The sequence below is a fragment of the Anguilla rostrata genome, chromosome 5, assembly GCF_018555375.3.
Source record: "Anguilla rostrata isolate EN2019 chromosome 5, ASM1855537v3, whole genome shotgun sequence".
In the NCBI taxonomy this organism is placed as follows: Eukaryota; Metazoa; Chordata; class Actinopteri; order Anguilliformes; family Anguillidae; genus Anguilla; species Anguilla rostrata.
The window spans coordinates 19,008,116-19,026,079 of record NC_057937.1 but is presented as its reverse complement, the minus strand read 5'-3'; the positions used below and the strand labels follow the sequence as shown (position 1 = coordinate 19,026,079).

Sequence of the window (17,964 nt, the reverse complement as noted above, 5' to 3'; positions counted from 1 at the left end):
TCGTGTATACTGTGATGTGAAAAAGCAAGTAAACCCTCTCTCAATAGTATGGATTGATATATTGGCACATAATGGACCCTCTTCTAGTCCTAACCAAGTCCTAACAGTCCTAATATGTAAAACCGTAGAATTAAACAAAAGTACCGTGTGCATTCTTTTTCACATCACTGAATGTTTGATCAGTGTGTGTGCATGTGTGCGTGTGTATGCGCATGCGTGTGTGATCATGTGTGGCATGTTGGAATTCAGTCTCTTGTTAAAACTCTTCGGCAGGATACAGTTTGGAGAATCCTGTGTTCGGAAGAACCAAAGATAAAAGCTTCAGAAACAAAAGTGTTGGGTGTGTATCTGTACAGCTTTTATTTTGAAATACATTGGATATTACAGCACCTGTCTTTCGTATAATCCTTTGGAGCTGAAGGACTTGAATAGCTTGTTTTCCCAGAGTCCTTTGTTGTGGTGATACCTGTAGCTTACTGATGGCTAGAGCTTGTAAAGAGGTAGGCTCCTGTTGTCTGAATAGTTTCAGACATGTCTTTGAATGGTTTTAGCAAAGAGGGATAGGGCGGGAACAAATGCTGCATGGAGATTGGTTGGGTGTTCAAGGACTAAAGCTGTAAAATGGTAAACATGTTCGTGTGGAGTGTAAGGTGAGTTCTTATGGCTACCTTTCCTATGCCTCTTTATGGACACTGTACCTGACTTGTGGGGTTGTTCTTGGGATAATGATGTCATGTGTCCAAGCTTATTGGTGGCATTTGTGCGTCAATGATCGACTAGCATCTCAAAAGGAAAAAGCGGGGTGTATCTGTATGTTTCTGCACATATGCATGCACGTGTCTTCAGTCAGACAGCGGTAGGCCTATGTGTTGTAATGGTCTGGACTAGCATGGTGCTAATGGGAAGCTAATCGCTGCCAATTATTGACTTGTTGAGCCAATCAAGAGATTCTGGCTCTGCAGTGTAAAACGATTAGGTAAAATCTGCAAGTCGCTGATAAGCATTTGACAGCTCATTATCCCATCTCTCGTGTGGGCGTCTCCAGTATCTTTAGGTGTGGCTTTTTTCACCCTCTGCCTCTGTTGGAATTTAATTTGGTCCCGTTTTTGTCCTGATGAGAGGAGAGCTGGACTGCATTCCCACTGGTGTGTGCCGTGTTAAACGTCCAGTCACAGAGTGCTGTTACTATGGTTTCTGTCAGGGTGGTAGTTTACAGCGTTGCATGAGTATTTAATACAATATGCCACTTGTTCTGGGTACACAGTTGTAGGCTACCTTCTGGGGTGCCAGAGATGTTCCTGGCTTTTTCTCCATCCAAGCCCATAGCAACATAATTGTATTAATTAACAGGTTTAATGGACACCGGTGACCATGTGCTGTGAATCTTGGATTGTTTTGACTCTTAACAAACCATCAAGCTCATAAGGTCACACTAAAAAGAAAAAAAAAAAAAAAACATCACTGGCACTCCTGGACCAGGGTTGCCTACCTCTGGATTACACCATAGCACCACTGGCACCCCCATTAAACAGGAAGACATATCTCAGTGAATCCTGCGAACCATTAATGCAAGTAGAGCATTCAAGGTAAAACCATAAGCAAACGCTTTGCATCTGGAGTGCAGCCCTAATCTGCAGTCCACTCTGTACAGGAGATCACATTGACATTGATTTGTGAAATAGTGTTGTGGTACAAAATTCTGTCTACTTGTCCAGTCTTATTCTAGGTTGCTTCCATGAATGCACACATGAATTATGATTATGCTACAATTTCTTGGATCTTTCAAAAAAAAAAAAAAAAAAAGGATGTAAACCTGTAAGACCTGTGGTGCATGCATGCATGCATGTACCGTATATTGACTGCATTCTCTTGAATGTCTGTGTCCAGCAACATTGTCCATATAATGCTCTTTCGAAGAGGTAGGACTGGGTTTGTATATGTTCTTGATTTTATGTATCCCAGACAGACAAATGTGTGTACTTGTATTGTACCAGGCTTTATATTTCTGTAGTCAGTGCCAGTTTTGGGTTTTTACTTTATTGTTGACTGGTGGAAATCCTCAGAGCCAAGATGGCTGAAAGAACGTCTCAGGGTGATTGACAGTTAGGGAGTGGCATCGTGCGAGACGGCTTCTGCAGATGACGATTGGGATTCGTTTTGAGTGTGACGAGGGGCAGAAGTTTTCCAGACTGGCGCTGAGTTTTGGGAAGGAGAGGCTTTAATGGGCCACTGGTGGTGAGGTTAATTGAGGATGATGGGGCTATAAATTCATGGAAGAGAGTACCTTAGAAAAAAGTCAGAATAGAATGTTAACGGTCCTGCTCTGTCTGGCTGGTCATAGGTGGGGTTAAACAAGAGATAGAGTTAAAAAGACAGATATTGAATATTGTGCGTTCATAGGGAATATATCTCCCTCTCTCTTATTGGCACGGCTTGCATTGTGTTACCAAAGCAAGTGTTGCAAAGAACAACAACAGTAAGAACAACAAAAAAAATCTACTCTGCAATCTGTTGACAATATATATATACACATATTATGCACATCCAACCAAAACAACAACACCATACACATGCTACCATATGTTTGCCATATGATATAGCTACAATTTGCAAGTAATAAATTACTGCAGATGTTGACGGTCATTGCGCATCTGTGTCAATGGCAGGTTGCCACATACAAAGCAGCTCGTGGGGCTCTCTTTCTTTCTCTGTCTCTCTCCCCCTCCTCTCCGTCTCCCCCCTCTCTACCCCCCTTCCCCCCTTTCCACTTCTTCCAGCACCACTCACCACTGTGTTTTCATTATCCCAGATGTTTGTGATGATGCTTCTCATACCCGACAGCATTGTTGGAGTTTGTTCCTGTGGTGAAAAGAAAGGTCAAAGGTTAAGAGGATACGGGAAGGGGAGATGAAGGGAGAAATATCTTGGGGCGCTAGCATGTTATTGTTTTTGGAGGAATGTGGATTTCTAAAGGTACGGTAGTAATATTCCGGAATTCTCTACCGTAGTATCAGTCCTCTTACCCGCGTAGTCCTTATAGTCTTTGAAGTACTTGTGTCTCAAACTGCGTCCGTCTGGGGAATACAAGACCGCAAAGGATGTTTCTGCAAGCTAGCTGATAGGTGTGTTTTACAATGATGTAATTAACCTGTGACATTGCACAGTCTGGGCTGCATTCAAAATGAGAAAGACGTTGCTGTATTGAACATCCAGTTGAAGAGCGCTGTTACTAAGATGATTGTGTGTGGTGTGACACAGATTCTTAAATACGTCACTTGCTGTTTCCGGTTACACAGCTGCTAAATACTCACCACCACTTCTTAAAAGTGGATACAACATTATGTGAGTAATTCGATGCTTGTTTCTGGTGTATTATTGAGTATTTCGTGCATTGGTTGGTGGGTGCGGTGCGCTGGTATGCGGTTGATATGTGTTTGACCATATGGTTAATTACATGGTTGATTATGGTTGATATGTGGGTTGCAGGATGCTAACCGGATGATCCTCGCTGCTTTATGCACTGGCCACGGTTGGGCACACCAGTGGATGGGTTCCCAGGGATGATGATGTGGCACTCGTACCCTGTGGGACAGTGCAGTGGCTCATCCCCATCCTCTGTAGTACTGCACGCCTCCGCTAGGGGGAGACATACGCAAATAAAGATGTGCTCACATACATATGCACATAGATACACATGCAAATAAACATGGAAACTTATACAAGTGCAGAAATAGACATTGATACAGACATACACAGAAATATACGTACATGCAAACGCAAGGCCATCTGCAGCTTCAGGGATGATTTTTTTTGTTTATAGCCTGAGCCTTAAAGGTTCTTCCATTGTCCAAAACATTTAGACTGGGAAAAGCATTCGGGAGTTTGTAGGAGACTTTGATTGCTATGGACTGGGCTATCAAGCCAGAAAAAGGAGATGGATAAGAATGTGGAAATGAATAAAAAAATCTTTTAAAATATAAAACTTGCTGTTGAATTGGATTTAGGCATTTGAACAAAGTACTTGAATGTACTTGAACCTGAATTGCTTCAGAAAATATCGAGCTGCACAAATGGATTGCAGTTGTAAAAGGAGTGGGAAGTACGTTGTATAAACCTGCAATGGATAAAAGCCTCACTTGAAAGCCTAATGTGAATGTAGGGCAGATGGTGGATTACACCTAATGTCAGGGGCACTTCCTTACCCTGCAGGACTTCCTCTGGCCCGTCTAGAAGCCAGCCATTTCCTCCCAGCCACCGTGGCTTGGGCTGTACAAGCCAGTCCAGAACTGCAACATAATCAACAATATATACAATATATAATGAGCAATCAGTTTAAAGACGGGGCCTGATCCACTTCTGTTCTTAATTATTTCATTAGCTCAATCATATTTTGATCTGACATTTGTATAAGCACCAGCTACAGCCACAAACTGCAAGTGTATCCTAAAGATTTAACTGTGCTCAAGTACAGGAGTGAACCAGTGTAGTGTATAGCAAAGAGCTGTTGATTTGTTAGAACAAAAACCAGAACACAAAACAGCCCACCAGGAGTTGTGCACTCCTGGTTTTAAAGTATCATGAGCACACATTAGCATTGTAAAGAGCACATCTTTAGTCATGCACGCCTGGTGTAGACCTGGTGAAAGCAGTGTGGTTCAGCCTGCCACTTTCAGAATGTAACCAATCACATAAACTCAGTGAAGATAGGTCTCAGATGAAGACAATTATTCAAACAAAATGCAATGGAGTTGCTAAATAGGGAAAGCAGGGAGTCAAATAGGCTACATCACTTTCATGAACCAGAATATCTGACCATTGTCTAAGGTGGCATATCCCTGGTGTATCGATTTGTTGCTATCCCTGATGTATCTATGTGTAGTTATGGCTTCGGTTAGTTCTCAGACAGTAAGCGAACTGAGACCCCTTGAGTTCTGATTGTCTGGGTTCCCCAGACTAATGAGCCAGCAACCCACGATCAGTGCGGGGTCACATTTGTCCAGTGCTAGCCAGTTGTTGATGGATAGGCGTTGGGTGCGTCTCTGACCTGGCGGCGGCTGCACAGACTCCAGGCAGGCGTAGATGCAGCCGTTGTAGCAGCAGCGTTTGTGGCGCTCGCACTCCGAGTCCGAGCGGCAGCTGGGCACCTCGCACGCCCTTTCCGGAAGCATCTGAGGTGGAGGCGGGCAGCGGTCGCTCTTCTGGTGCTGAGCCACCTGACTGGGGTACTCGTAATCCTGCGGGTAGAGAGAGGGTATTGGGTAACCACCCGTATGCTACACATGTGCTAACCGACTGCGCAGAACAGATTACAACCCAGGTACTGAGAGAGTAGAACAGATTATACTGTAGCTGTAAAAGCAACAAGATTCCCTTGGTCGGTGCTATAGGGGAACAGACTATAGCCCTCATTACAGAAAGAGTAGAACAGATTACAGCCTTGAAAGCAAGAGAATCCTCTGGTTGGTGCCCTGGCAATTCAAGAACAAATTGTGAAGAACAAATTACAGTCCTGCAGAATTACAGAATGAGATTCCCACAACTGTCAAGACAGCAGAAACCCTGCCCATCTTCCGACAGACTGAAGACCAACCTCTTCACTGTACCATCAATCCTCTGGTTGGTGCCCTGGCAATTCAAGAACAAATTGTGAAGAACAAATTACAGTCCTGCAGAATTACAGAATGAGATTCCCACAACTGTCAAGGCAGCAGAAACCCATCTTCCGACAGACTGAAGACCAACTTCTTCATTGTACCATCGTTCCCCTGATATCCATTCTTTCTTTCATTGGATTTCTATTTAGGCTAATGTTATAGGTAGTATATATGGGTAAAGATAAGTCATCTCTCCAGTGGCATGTTCTTTTGTTACAACATAAACTTTTGTGTATGTTAATGTTACCCTTTTTGATTTTAAATAGGCCTTGCACATTTGTATTCCTGAGACTAACACTGATGTAAGTTACTCTGGATGTGTGTTCAGGGATTTGTAATGTAATATTCACTGAGACATTTCAATCAATACAGTCTCATACCCTCCTGAGACCCGGCAGAAAAAAGTTTAAGTAAAATTTTTGACATAATACAAAACATAAAAAAATATATATTATTTATTTTATTGTTATTGAATTAATACCAGAGACTTATGTCCCTTACAGGGGTTAAAAATGAATTGCCAGGCCTTATCCAGGAGGATACAGAAAGACTCCATCTATCTATTATCTAGCCCAATGATTCCTGGGTCACAGGGGGCTGGAGATTATCCCAGCATGCATTGAAGCAGGAAGCAAGAATACACCCTGGACAGGTCACCAGTCTATCTCAGGGCATACACCATTCACACACACATTCAAACCTATGAGAGAACATGCAAAGGCTACTGCACCACCGTGCCGCTCCTGAAAGACTTTTGTCCCATATTTCCCTATGTCTCGGAAATATTTCCTGCCATCATTGAATTACTGCTACATACAAAAGAAAAAAAACTGAATCGCCATACGGTGCACTGGTGAATAACTAACAAAATTAACCAAATGCCTGTGTGTTGTCAACTGTAACAGACAGAGTTATTAGTGTCAAAAACATTCATTCTCTGCACAGATGACCTGGATCTGCTGCTGCCCACTGAGAAGGGTTTTCAGCATAAATGGTTCTTCCAGAAAGTCAGTGAACTTGACACCTGGCAAGGAAATGTGTACTCAGACATATCTGTTCAGCTGGAAGCTTCAGGTTAATCGTGAAAGAACTGAAAAGTAGGATGCTTTATCACCTCAATATTAACAATGAAGTAATTTTAAAACATTATGATGCACAATTGAATGGTGCTCTATATGGATGTGAAATGCCTGCTAATAAAGAACAAAATTAGTTACAAATCATAAGCCCATTTAAAGCCCTGGGGGCAGAATCTACATAAAAGTTAATTACATTACAAAGCAGAGCAGAGCCCAACAAACAGTCATTATTAATCAAAAATCAAATCACAGCAATTCTAATTAGGCATGTTTATTTTGGAAAACACAAGAATGAATGAATGAATGAATAAATGAATTAGAAATATTAAAAATGATGATGGCTCTGCAAATGAAAATGGTTTGAATGTCCAGGCATTTTATTCCGCAGATTGTAGTTGAAGCGTTCACAATTTCCGATACTTTATTTCTTATGGTGAGGTAATTGTGCTTTCAATGAACGTTCGGTAAAACTTGTGGGTTTTATTGCTAACATAAGAGTTTCTTAGTTTAGTGAGTAAATGTAGTTAGGGCTGTCCTTTGCTGAATATATATTTTTTGTGTTTCTGTTTGTGAATGTTCCAAGATATCTGTATTCCTTAACTGTGTCAATGATTTGGTGATCTATATGAACCAATGCCAAGTTGTTGTTAGTGGCCTCCGAAATCTATCATAATTCCTTTTGTTTTCTAGGTGTTTAAGATGAATTTATTTGATTTGCTCCAATCTGAAAATTTGCTAATCATATTCCTGTAATAGTACCCAGTGTGGGTGTTTGACATGAGTCCTATAAATAGCCATGTCATTCACGAATTTGTCAATGTGACAATTTGATGAGGGACAATTGAAGTAATTTGTGTAGATGGTGAAGAAGACCAGAGAATTGATGCAATTCTGTGGGAGGGGCATGTTGATGATAATGGGGGAGGAGGATGCTTTGTTGACTTTGACAGATTAGGTGAGGTGATTGACTAAAGGCTCTATCCACCATATTAAGTTACTGGCGACAGTCATGTCATCATGCTTTTGGTGCATGAGGCTGGTGTTTACTGTATTGCATGTCTATACAGGAAAGTCGAAGATAAAAATGCATGTGTAAGTCTTCTGTTTGTTTAGGAGCACAACTATTGTGTGGTTAAGTGAAAGAAGTGTGTCTTCAGTACCATGCTTTTCTTTTATAAGCAAATCTAGGCAAATTTAGGCAGCAGATCTAGTTTGTCACCTATTTCCTTAAAAGTAGGGAGGACAGCACAATTCTCTCCATGCTTTGTATTAAAAATTAGGTCAGGGCAATTGCTATATAATCATTAGCATGCACGCATATACAGCAAACCTCACTGCTGTTGGAGCTGTGCTCAAAATTGAGTCCTCAATCAAAGCTGTACATAAAGCAATAAAGCACATAAATACTGTACACTCATTAATAATAAACTGCTTCAGGATCGAATCTCACAAGGACTAACAAAAAACGAAAACCACACCACCTATTGGGACGCGCAAAAAATACATAAAGTAAACTTGGGTGACCCTCTGACTGGCTCAAATTGTGTGACAGTATACTCTGGTTGGCACTTGCACTGCTTAACTATGTTTATAGCAGAATGTTGAAGTGAATCTTCCTTGTAGTGCTAAGACATCTGTGTCTACTGTGTAAAATGCCAATGAAGACAATTGTTTCCAGATTTCTTTGTGGTGGGGGAAAGTTTGCATTGCCGGAACCCCTAATCTTGCAATTAGAGATGATTTGAATGATTAATTTGCATTTACTAAAACCCCTCAGGCGTAGTGTCTCTTTGGTGTGTTTCAGCACTTAGGTGCTTAATTTAAGCGATCGATTAGCTAAAGACTCCACACATCTTGCTTCCAAGACATAAAGTGACTGCTGATTGAAAGGGAGCTCCAAAACCCTTAAGCTCCATGGATAGGCCTACAATGGAACTTATGCTGATTTGTGCGTGATGATGCAAATTTAACCCCATGTACAGTGTGGATGTGTATCTACTGGGACTGGACAAAATAACCGAAACACTACATCTAAAAAGGACTTAAACTTTAAATCACAATTACAAAGGCAGCTACGCAGGTGAGTCATATTGTCATTGTCAATGTCAATTAGCAGTATGCCATCTGTTAAAAGGTCTGGCAATCAGCAATTTTACATGTGAGTTTCCAAAGCAATATGAGGCAACTAACAGAGTTCCAACAGAGCTCGTATGACCACGTGCAAAACAGGAGCACACTGCATCCACTGTTAGAGGACGAGTGGATGTAAGTTAAGCTCACCTATAAAGACAGAAGGACACAACATGACAGGTGCTAAACACTCCACAACTAGGTTCTCAAAAGTTACCACAGAATTGAATTAAACCTTCTGTCCCCCAGTCTAAACAATAACTGAAAATCATGAGCTTGACAAAGCTGGCATTTATGGCAGAGGCCACTGTTTGGAACCACTTGTATCCAAGGAAAATATACCAAGACACAGGAGCGGGTGTAATCAGTGCAAATTAATTTGAATGACTTGAAATGAGTGTAACAAATCAGAGACAAAAGAAAGAGAATCATAATTCTTTAAATGACTTTAAAAAAAAAAAATCATTTAAAGTATTAAATGTTGTTTTATTGTTTTTGTTTATTTATTTTTTTTATGAAATATTTTTGGTAGGAAAAATTTATGGCAGAATTTTCCCTTATCTCATATCATATGCAAGAAGATATGAAGTAATTCCAGTTGTGACCAACAGGTGGAAAAATGTGAGTTTTTACAGTGACTCTGTATTGCCACAGGCCTGAAACTACTAGGATTAGGAATTCTGTATATAGTAAATCAAAAAAAGTAACCATCACTGCCAGTAAAGTATGCTTATTTCACCAGTAGGTAACTATATATTTAAAGTAGAGCCAGCCAAAGGCATAAACACTCCATGCGCTTTATGTTCAAGCACTTCGAGGCCACAACAACATTCTTGTTCAGGGCCACCAAAACCCTAAAATTTGAAAGCACATACATTCCACAAATAGAATACGTTTTTTGTTTTCTCCATTTTCAGCACACTACTGTGAAAAGAGTGAAGATTACTTTTACAGTATGGAAGCTATTGCTCCAGGTAATTGTGGGTTGTTCTGTGGTACTGAGATCCCAGGGTTCTTGTGAAGTTGTATTTTAAATTACTGTGTGTGTGCGTGTGTGTGGGCTTGTGTGTGTATGTGTGTGTGTGGATGGGTGTGTGAGATTGCTGCCTTCTGTAAAATGTTAACTTAATCAGATCTGTAATAGAGCCATTTATTCACACTGCTGCCATAGCTGTTACAAGGTTACTGTTTCTATGACGATTGCAGCCAGCGTGGAGCCTTTGTCTGAACTGCACGCCCCACTGGCAGCAATGTGCCGGCTCTGCTTCAGTTCAGGGGTCAAGGGTCAAAGGTCATTGGGGGTTAGGTTGGAGTAGGTACACTATTCCATGGGGGGAGCATCAAGACAGACAGGCAGTCGCAGCTGTTGCATTGCCTCGCATGAGCACACGTACACACACACACACACACACACACACACACACACTTAAGGGTCCCTGCTTCATGTGCAAACCATCTCTGTCCTTTCTTGTTGAAAAAATTGATACTCTATTTTATAATGTTTTCTTCCTATTGTCCTACTGTGTGTGTTACTGTGTGTGCGTGTGTATGTGTGTTTTAGCCTGCATTTGGTGTTGCATGGCATGTGGGAGGTTTAGCTAATTTCATTACTCTTTGGTGTGCATGCTTTATACTGTGTGGTTTCTTTGGCAGGCTGACTGACCGCTACATCCAAACCCCGCTGCTATTAAACTCAAAGCAAATGGTTGGCATATGCACTGGTGGCACTAATGTCCGCATGTGTGTGTTTGTGTGTGTGTGCGTGTGCTTGTATCTATATGTATGCTTCTTTGCAAGTGTGGGTTTGTGTGTATTAGTTTGTATGTGTGTATCAGTGGCCTTTTTCTGTATGAAGGTGCTGTGCATGTACATGTTTATGTGTGCCTATGTGTGCACTACTTGCATGTGTGTGTACTGCATACACTGTATCTGTGCATGTGTGCACCGACAAATGTGTGCCTTCACAGTGAACTGTCCAGTGTAAATTCAACTCTAACAGAGTACTTACGAGTTCAACAGAGACCAAATATACTCTGGAAGAGTTGATTTAACACAGAAAATTTTACTGCGTATGTGGGCGTGTGTGTGCATGTGCAGGCGAGTCTGCATGTGTATTCATGCGCATGTGTGCATTAGTACATGTGTGTATGTCTGTGTGTGCTCATGTGTGTGCATGTGCAGGCGAGTCTGCATGTGTATTCATGCGCATGTGTGCATTAGTACATGTGTGTATGTCTGTGTGTGCTCATGTGTGTGCATGTGCAGGCGAGTCTGCATGTGTATTCATGCGCATGTGTGCATTAGTACATGTGTGTATGTCTGTGTGTGCTCATGTGTGTGCATGTGCAGGCGAGTCTGCATGTGTATTCATGCGCATGTGTGCATTAGTACATGTGTGCATGTCTGTGCGTGCTCATGTGTGCGCATGTGAACAGCGAGGCGAGAAGTGGGTGTGCGTGGGGGCGGGGTGCCTTTAATCCTGCCGGCTGCCTAGCCGTATCCCCAGGCTGAGAGAGCGCTGGAGGGGGACAGAGAGACAGCCTTCCGCTGTCGTGTCAGTCAGTGTGGAAGAGGCCAGGGGGGAACTACTTTCTCAGTACTTTCCACTCCAATACAGTTTATCTCTCTAAAGAGAGAAAGACACAACTTCCTAGTCACATTCAGAAGTGCTCTCTCCCAGGTTCAGTTATTGTAAAAGCACATCCTAAGTCTAGACTAAGCACTGTACATATGCTGTTTTTTTTGCTGATAAATACTGTTTCCTGTATTAGTAATAGCATTTTGCCGAGAAAAAAAGAGAAAAGTTCTTGATATAGGAGAGGAGTCTACAAACTGATCCTGGAGGTAAGAAAGTAACTTCAGCCAACTACTGAAAGCTGCAGTGTCCACATACTTTTTGTCCCCGACAACTGATCTGGGTTCAGCCATCCCAGACACCCCAACCCCCTCATTGGAGGTCAGGGTCAGAATCAGTAGGTCAGAGTGTGTGTAGGTTTGAGTTAAAGCCGGTTGACTGCGCTTTCACCCCTAGAGCCAGGAACTTCACCCTGAGAATTGTTTCTGTAGATATGTCACATGAGGGAACGCGCAGTGTTGTAATTTACTGCAGTGGAGAGGCTCTGCTGAACAGGAAGATGGGGGGAGTTTGGGGGGGTGGGGGGACAGAGCGGGAGACTTTTGTCTGACACTCAGTCATCTTAATTAAGAAATCTGTCTTTTGATCTTTAGAGGAAAATCAGGGGGCTTCGTGCTCTGAAATACTCTAATGTTCTCAAACATTTGCACACCGCCTGACTGGGATTAGTCGTATTAACTCTGTCTAGTTCAGTTTGCATGAAAAAAGTATTTTCCTCCACGGGAGTACTGCAGCTATTACTACTAGTACAACTGCTGCTACTACCATTACTACTACTGCAGCTGTTACTACTGCTATGACCATTATTTATTTAATTTTTAAAAATATTTATTTAATAGGAACAGATTCAATTTGCATAGAGAACTGCAAAACAGCTATCTAATGTAAGAACATTTGTAGTTTCTGCTAATTTCCAATGGCTGTCCCCAGACAGACCTTTTTAAATATAAAAAAAAACAGTTTGAAAAAATGTTTGCAGTCCAATGTTAAACGTTGAGGGAACACTACCGGAGCGAATGCCCCACTGATACATTTATATGTGGCGTGAGTACTATTACTATTGCTGCTAATATTACTACTACTTTACTACTATTATGACTGCTGCTAGTATTACTATTACTTGACTATTATTACTACTGTTGCTAATATTACTAATACATTACAACTATTAGTACTGCTGCTTGCACCACTTCTACTACTACCATTGTTACTGCTATTACAACAACTAACGTTACCGCTGCTACTGTACTGTTACAATTGCTACACCTGCTATTACTACTTCTACAATTACTATGACTAAGGGGTGGAGCTAGCCTGTCATACATATGGGTGCGAGGCATGAAAAGAGTCACCACCCCCCCCAAACCACCCCCTCAACCCCCTAACACCCCTTCGACACCTGATTCAACAGATTATCTAATCATGGTCTACAATAAAGACATCAGTAAGTACAATTAGGTCCTTAGTTTTGGGCTAAACTGCCACACTGGCAGTTTTTGGATGATATTGGACGCTCCTGTACTAAAGCAACAAAGGAGTTTTGTAAAGTCTAAAACTGGAAAATTCTAGACTGGCTAAGCCATTCACCTGGTCGGAATCCAATTAAACATGTGTTTCATATGCTGAAGAGAAAACTTAAGGCAAATAGCCTCCGAAACAAACAAGACTGAAAGCAAGACACCCTGGACAAAGACAGGAACTGAAGATGGCTGCACTACAGGCCTGGCAGAGCATCACCAGAGAAGATACTCAGCACTTAGTGAGGTCTATGGGTCAAGCAGTCATTGCATACAAAAAGATGTTTATAAACATATTCTTAAATAAAAGCAGAAATTGTTCATTGTCTGATTACAACTCTGACAGTGTGAAGTATATAGCCAAATCAAAAAAAAAAAAATATGCCTTTTTCCAAAACATTATGGAGCTCACTGTAAGTTGTACATAAGTTAATTTAGTAAGAATATCAATATCATGATTGTGTGCTAACAGGTGACTGTTCTGTCTCATAATAATTAAATATAGAAGTTATATTAGGCAACCAGAAGGACGCCTAACTCCCTTATACGGTAACAATACAGTGTTGACCGCCTGAATTTTCTTCAAGAAACCATGAGATGACCAGTAAATGTAAGCAAATGTCCTGAGTAAATGTTTTGATACATAGCCTCAGAGGTCACAAGTTCTATTCCCAGGTATGACACTGCCGTTGTACCCTTGAGCAAGATATTAAACCTGCGTTGCTTCACTGTATACTGTATATCCAGCTGTATACATGGATGTAAATGCTGTGTAGAACGTAGCTCTGGATAAGAGCATCTGCTAAATGCCTGTAAATGTAATGCAATGTAATGTAACTGACTGCTTGACCTCATGGAGAGGAGGGAGAAGCATTTAACGGACAGACACAGGCAGACCCATGATTGGAATGCAGGGTATTTCTCTGTGCACGGCCTCACTAAGACGCATCCACATGTGTGCAGTTTAGGTTGTATAAATGTCGAAATAACATTCCACTTTCTGCTGCCAGAAAAACTTGCTCCATCAACTAATTCCCCATCACAGGGATCCTTACATAGGCTGCTTGCTATACCACAACACTTGCACAAAGAGACTCCCACACAACCTTGATACTAATTAATGTAGTAACACAGACCCCTGTATACCTTTAATACTACTGCACAACCACAGACCCCATGTATACCTTCAATACCACTGCAAATAAACAGAGACCCTTGTGACCCTTATACATCCCTGAATCTATAGCACTAACAGAAAGACCTCCATATGTCTTGTATACCCCTGCACTAACAGAGACCCCAAATATGCAGACAATACTGCACAGGAGCACGTCACCTTTTACTTCCACACAGCAGTATGCCCCTCTGAGTTGGAAAGGTAGGTCTTGGCAAAGTGTTCTCATTCAAGGTGCTGAGGGTGGAGTCTGAGCATGCTCAGATGCTGAGGATTGTGGGTAAGCTGGCGCGAAAGGCATGCCTTAAACTCACAGGTGTCAATTCTCAGCATGGGTCGCTTGTGTTGATTAATTGTACCTGCCATGTAAAATTTCAACTGTAAAGGGAATGCTGAGATGATTGATTTGTCAGTTAGTAATGCTCTTCATACTGAGAGCAGGTGACCACTACAGTATCTGCGTGCCACCTGTTTCTGTCACTCAGTAGCATACTGATGTGATTCCACTTTAAATCTACAGCAGCTATGATAAAGGGAGAATTCGGTCTGGAAAACATCCCACAAGTCTCTGCAGAACTGAGCACGCTCAGCCAGTTAAGACGATGATCTGAGACAGACCCAACTGGACCAGATCATGGCTGTAATTAGACCCAACTGGACCAGATCCTGGCTGTAATCAGACCCAATTGGACCAGATCCTGGTTGCAATCAGACCCAACTGGATCAGATCCTGGCCAGGACCTGGACCAGGCTGCATCAGAACTAGGTTGAGGGAGGGAGGGGTTCTGTTGGCCAGAAAGCGAAAGGTCCCCTCCAATAAATCTCTGTACTATCTCAGAACCGCAGTTAACTCCTTTGCTCACTGATCGGTGATCTCATTCCAAATCAGAAGTCGATTTTATTTGATTGCGATTTTCCAGTGGTATTTCTGAATTGGGTAGTGGGTAAAGGAAAAGTGGAAGTAAAAGAGATGGATGTGATAATTAAAGGAAATGGAGGGAGAATGAGAACTGTTGGTACAGGAGGAAGGGACAGATACCTAAAATAAAATATGCTAATTAAAGATGTTTTAATCCGAGTGAAAGTGAGAGTGAGAGAGAGAGAGAGAGAGAGAGAGAGAGCAAGAGAGAGACTGAGTGAGAGAGGAGAGAGGTGGGTGGGGGGGTGGCTTTATAACTGTTGAGGATGTCCAGCATGTTCCAATTACAGTGGCTTTGAAGCCGTGTCCAGGAGGAATGTCCGTTCTGCAGTCCGACGGGCAAAGAAGGGCACCACACTGAGTCGCGCTAACTTTGATCAATCAGTTCAGCGCTGAGAGGAGTTAACGAGCTGGGGCGGGGTGGGGGGTGGTGGTGTCAGGGCGGAAAAGAGTGGAGTTCCCACCCTCTCGGACACCCCCCCCCCTCCCGCCTCCTGTCCACAGGCATTTAAACATGCAACCTGCAATGCTTGTCAGATTTTTACCAGCTCGATCTGTTGCAGCTATGTACCCTGCTATACTAAAGAAACCTCCCTCATCGCAGAGCCCTGTAAAGATGCTGCTGTCATCAGTTCAATAGCACTCTTGCACAATATCATGCTCTACATGATAGTCTACCTCGCCAGACACACTTTAACGATGCAAGACAGCACCCTGTTCTAAATCCAAACTCTGTACCACTGCACCCTGTTCTGAACCCTAAATCTGTAACACTGTACCCTGTTCTGAACCCTAAATCTGCAACACAGTACCCTGTTCTGAACCCTAAATCTGTAACACTGCACCCTGTGCTGAACCCTAAATCTGTAACACTGTACCCTGTTCTGAACCCTAAATATGTAATACTGCACCCTGTTCTGAACCCTAAATCTGTAACACTGCACCCTGTTCTGAGCCCAAACTCTGCAACACAGTACCCTGTTCTGAGCCCAAACTCTGCAACACAGTACCCTGTTCTGAGCCCAAACTCTGTAACACTGCACCCTGTTCTGAATCCTAAATCTGTAACACTGTACCCTGTTCTGAACCCTAAATCTGTAACACTGTACCCTGTTCTGAACCCTAAATCTGTAACAGTGTGCTGTCATTACCCTATTATCCACTGCAACTCTGTAACACTACATCCTGTTATAAACTCTACAAATGCTGCATTATTTTATTAGCAATAGGTCTATAACACTGCATAACACTTCTCTCATGCACCCTAACTCCAACACTGTACCCTTCTCATGCACCCTAAATCCAAAGTACTGTACCCTCTCATGAACCGTAAATCTGTAATACTGCTTTAATGTACCCTAACTCTATAACACTGCACCCTTATGCACTGTAAGTCTGTAACACTGTATGATTTAATGTACCCTAACTCTATAACACTGTACCCTTATGGATGCACCATAAATCTGTCACACTGTATGCTTTAATGTACCCTAACTCTATAACACTGTACCCTTATGCACTGTAAGTCTGTAACACTGTATGCTTTAATGTACCCTAACTCTATAACACTGTACCCTTATGCACTGTAAGTCTGTAACACTGTATGCTTTAATGTACCCTAACTCTATAACACTGTACCCTTATGCACTGTAAGTCTGTAACACTGTATGCTTTAATATACCCTAACTCTATAACACTGTACCCTTATGCACCATAAAGCTGTAACACTGTATGCTTTAATGTACCCTAACTCTATAACACTGTACCCTTATGCACTGTAAGTCTGTAACACTATATGCTTTAATGTACCCTAACTCTATAACACTGCACCCTTATGCACTGTAAGTCTGTAACACTGTACGCTTTTACGTACCCTAACTATATAGCACTCAGCCTTCCTATGCAACCAAAATCTATTACACTATACCCCAAAACACATGCCCTAACTTTATAACATTTCAGAACCCTACAAACATACATCCAGTCTTCCCCTCTTAACACACAGGCACGTGCACACCCATCCCGGCTCTTTAACAGTGGGTGTACTCTACTCACATCCGCTCTGTCCCCCACCTTTTGGCTGAGCCCCCTCTTCCTGAGCCGACGGGCACTTCCTGATCCAGATATCAGAACCAGCGCGCAAAGCGCCAGGGCCACGGAGGTCCTCGTGGTCCTGCCCTGCATGGCTCTGCCGTCCAGCCCTCTCCTTTCTCCTCTTTTTTTCCCTCCTTTTCTGCGTGTCCTTCTCTCCTGCTTCAAAGGGTTATCTTGCTTACTCTGTCTGCAGTAATGTTAGTCCAACAGAAATGCTCACTTCTCTCCTGGGCGTGCAGATAGTGCCTCGGTTCTCCAACAGAACTGCGCTCTCTCTCTCTCTCTCTCTCTCTCTCTCTGAGGGGGCGGTGGCAGGAAAGAGAGATGAGAAGAAGGGAGTGAAAAACCAAAAAAGGTGAGGGAAGAGGAGGGCAAAAAACAGAATGGAATACCGGGCGGCAAGATGAGACCGCTGTCTGCTGAGTGCTTACCGCGGAAGCACGTGCTTGCCTCTCGCAGAAAGTGTGAGTGAGAGAGGGGGAGAGAGAGAGAGAGAGAGAAAGGGGCAAAGAGAAGGGGAGGGAGAAGGAGAGAGAGGGGGGAGAGAGAGAGAGGCAGAAAATAGGACGAATATAAAATATATTTTTAGACCTGTTGACTATACTTAAAACACAGAGACCAAATGACCACTGAGAATATGTGTGTGTGTGTGTCTGTGTGTGTATGTGCTCTTGTGTGCGCATACATGCATGTTTGTGTGTGTATGAGTGTGTGTGTGTGTGCTCTTGTGTGCGCATACATGCATGTTTGTGTGTGTATGAG

The 17,964-nt window shown here is 42.5% G+C and overlaps 1 protein-coding gene across 2 annotated transcripts; it reads right to left on the bottom strand.

The window, feature by feature from the left end:
- Positions 1 to 336: 336 nt before the first annotated feature.
- wfdc1 (WAP four-disulfide core domain 1) lies at positions 337 to 17,677 on the bottom strand. Of its 2 annotated transcripts, none has more exons than XM_064335496.1 (7): positions 17,164 to 17,677; positions 5,045 to 5,234; positions 4,203 to 4,286; positions 3,496 to 3,636; positions 3,024 to 3,074; positions 2,788 to 2,859; positions 337 to 2,284 (listed from the first exon to the last, which is right to left on the bottom strand). In XM_064335496.1, exons 1-6 carry the CDS (start codon positions 17,290 to 17,292, stop codon positions 2,801 to 2,803), a joined length of 654 nt encoding a protein of 217 aa, XP_064191566.1. In that variant the 5' UTR covers positions 17,293 to 17,677; the 3' UTR covers positions 337 to 2,284; positions 2,788 to 2,800. The 2 variants fall into 2 exon arrangements, with proteins under 2 accessions (XP_064191566.1, XP_064191567.1); XM_064335497.1 differs by having other exon boundaries at positions 17,182 to 17,676.
- Positions 17,678 to 17,964: the final 287 nt, after the last annotated feature.

Coding starts and splice junctions, on each gene's coding strand:
- wfdc1 (XM_064335496.1), bottom strand. CDS start 17,292: ATGCAGGGCAGGACCACGAGGACCTCCGTGGCCCTGGCGCTTTGCGCG. Junction 4,287..5,044: donor GTCTGTGCAGCCGCCGCCAG/GTCAGAGACGCA, acceptor ATTATGTTGCAG/TTCTGGACTGGCTTGTACAG. Junction 3,075..3,495: donor AAAGCAGCGAGGATCATCCG/GTTAGCATCCTG, acceptor TGTATTCCCCAG/ACGGACGCAGTTTGAGACAC.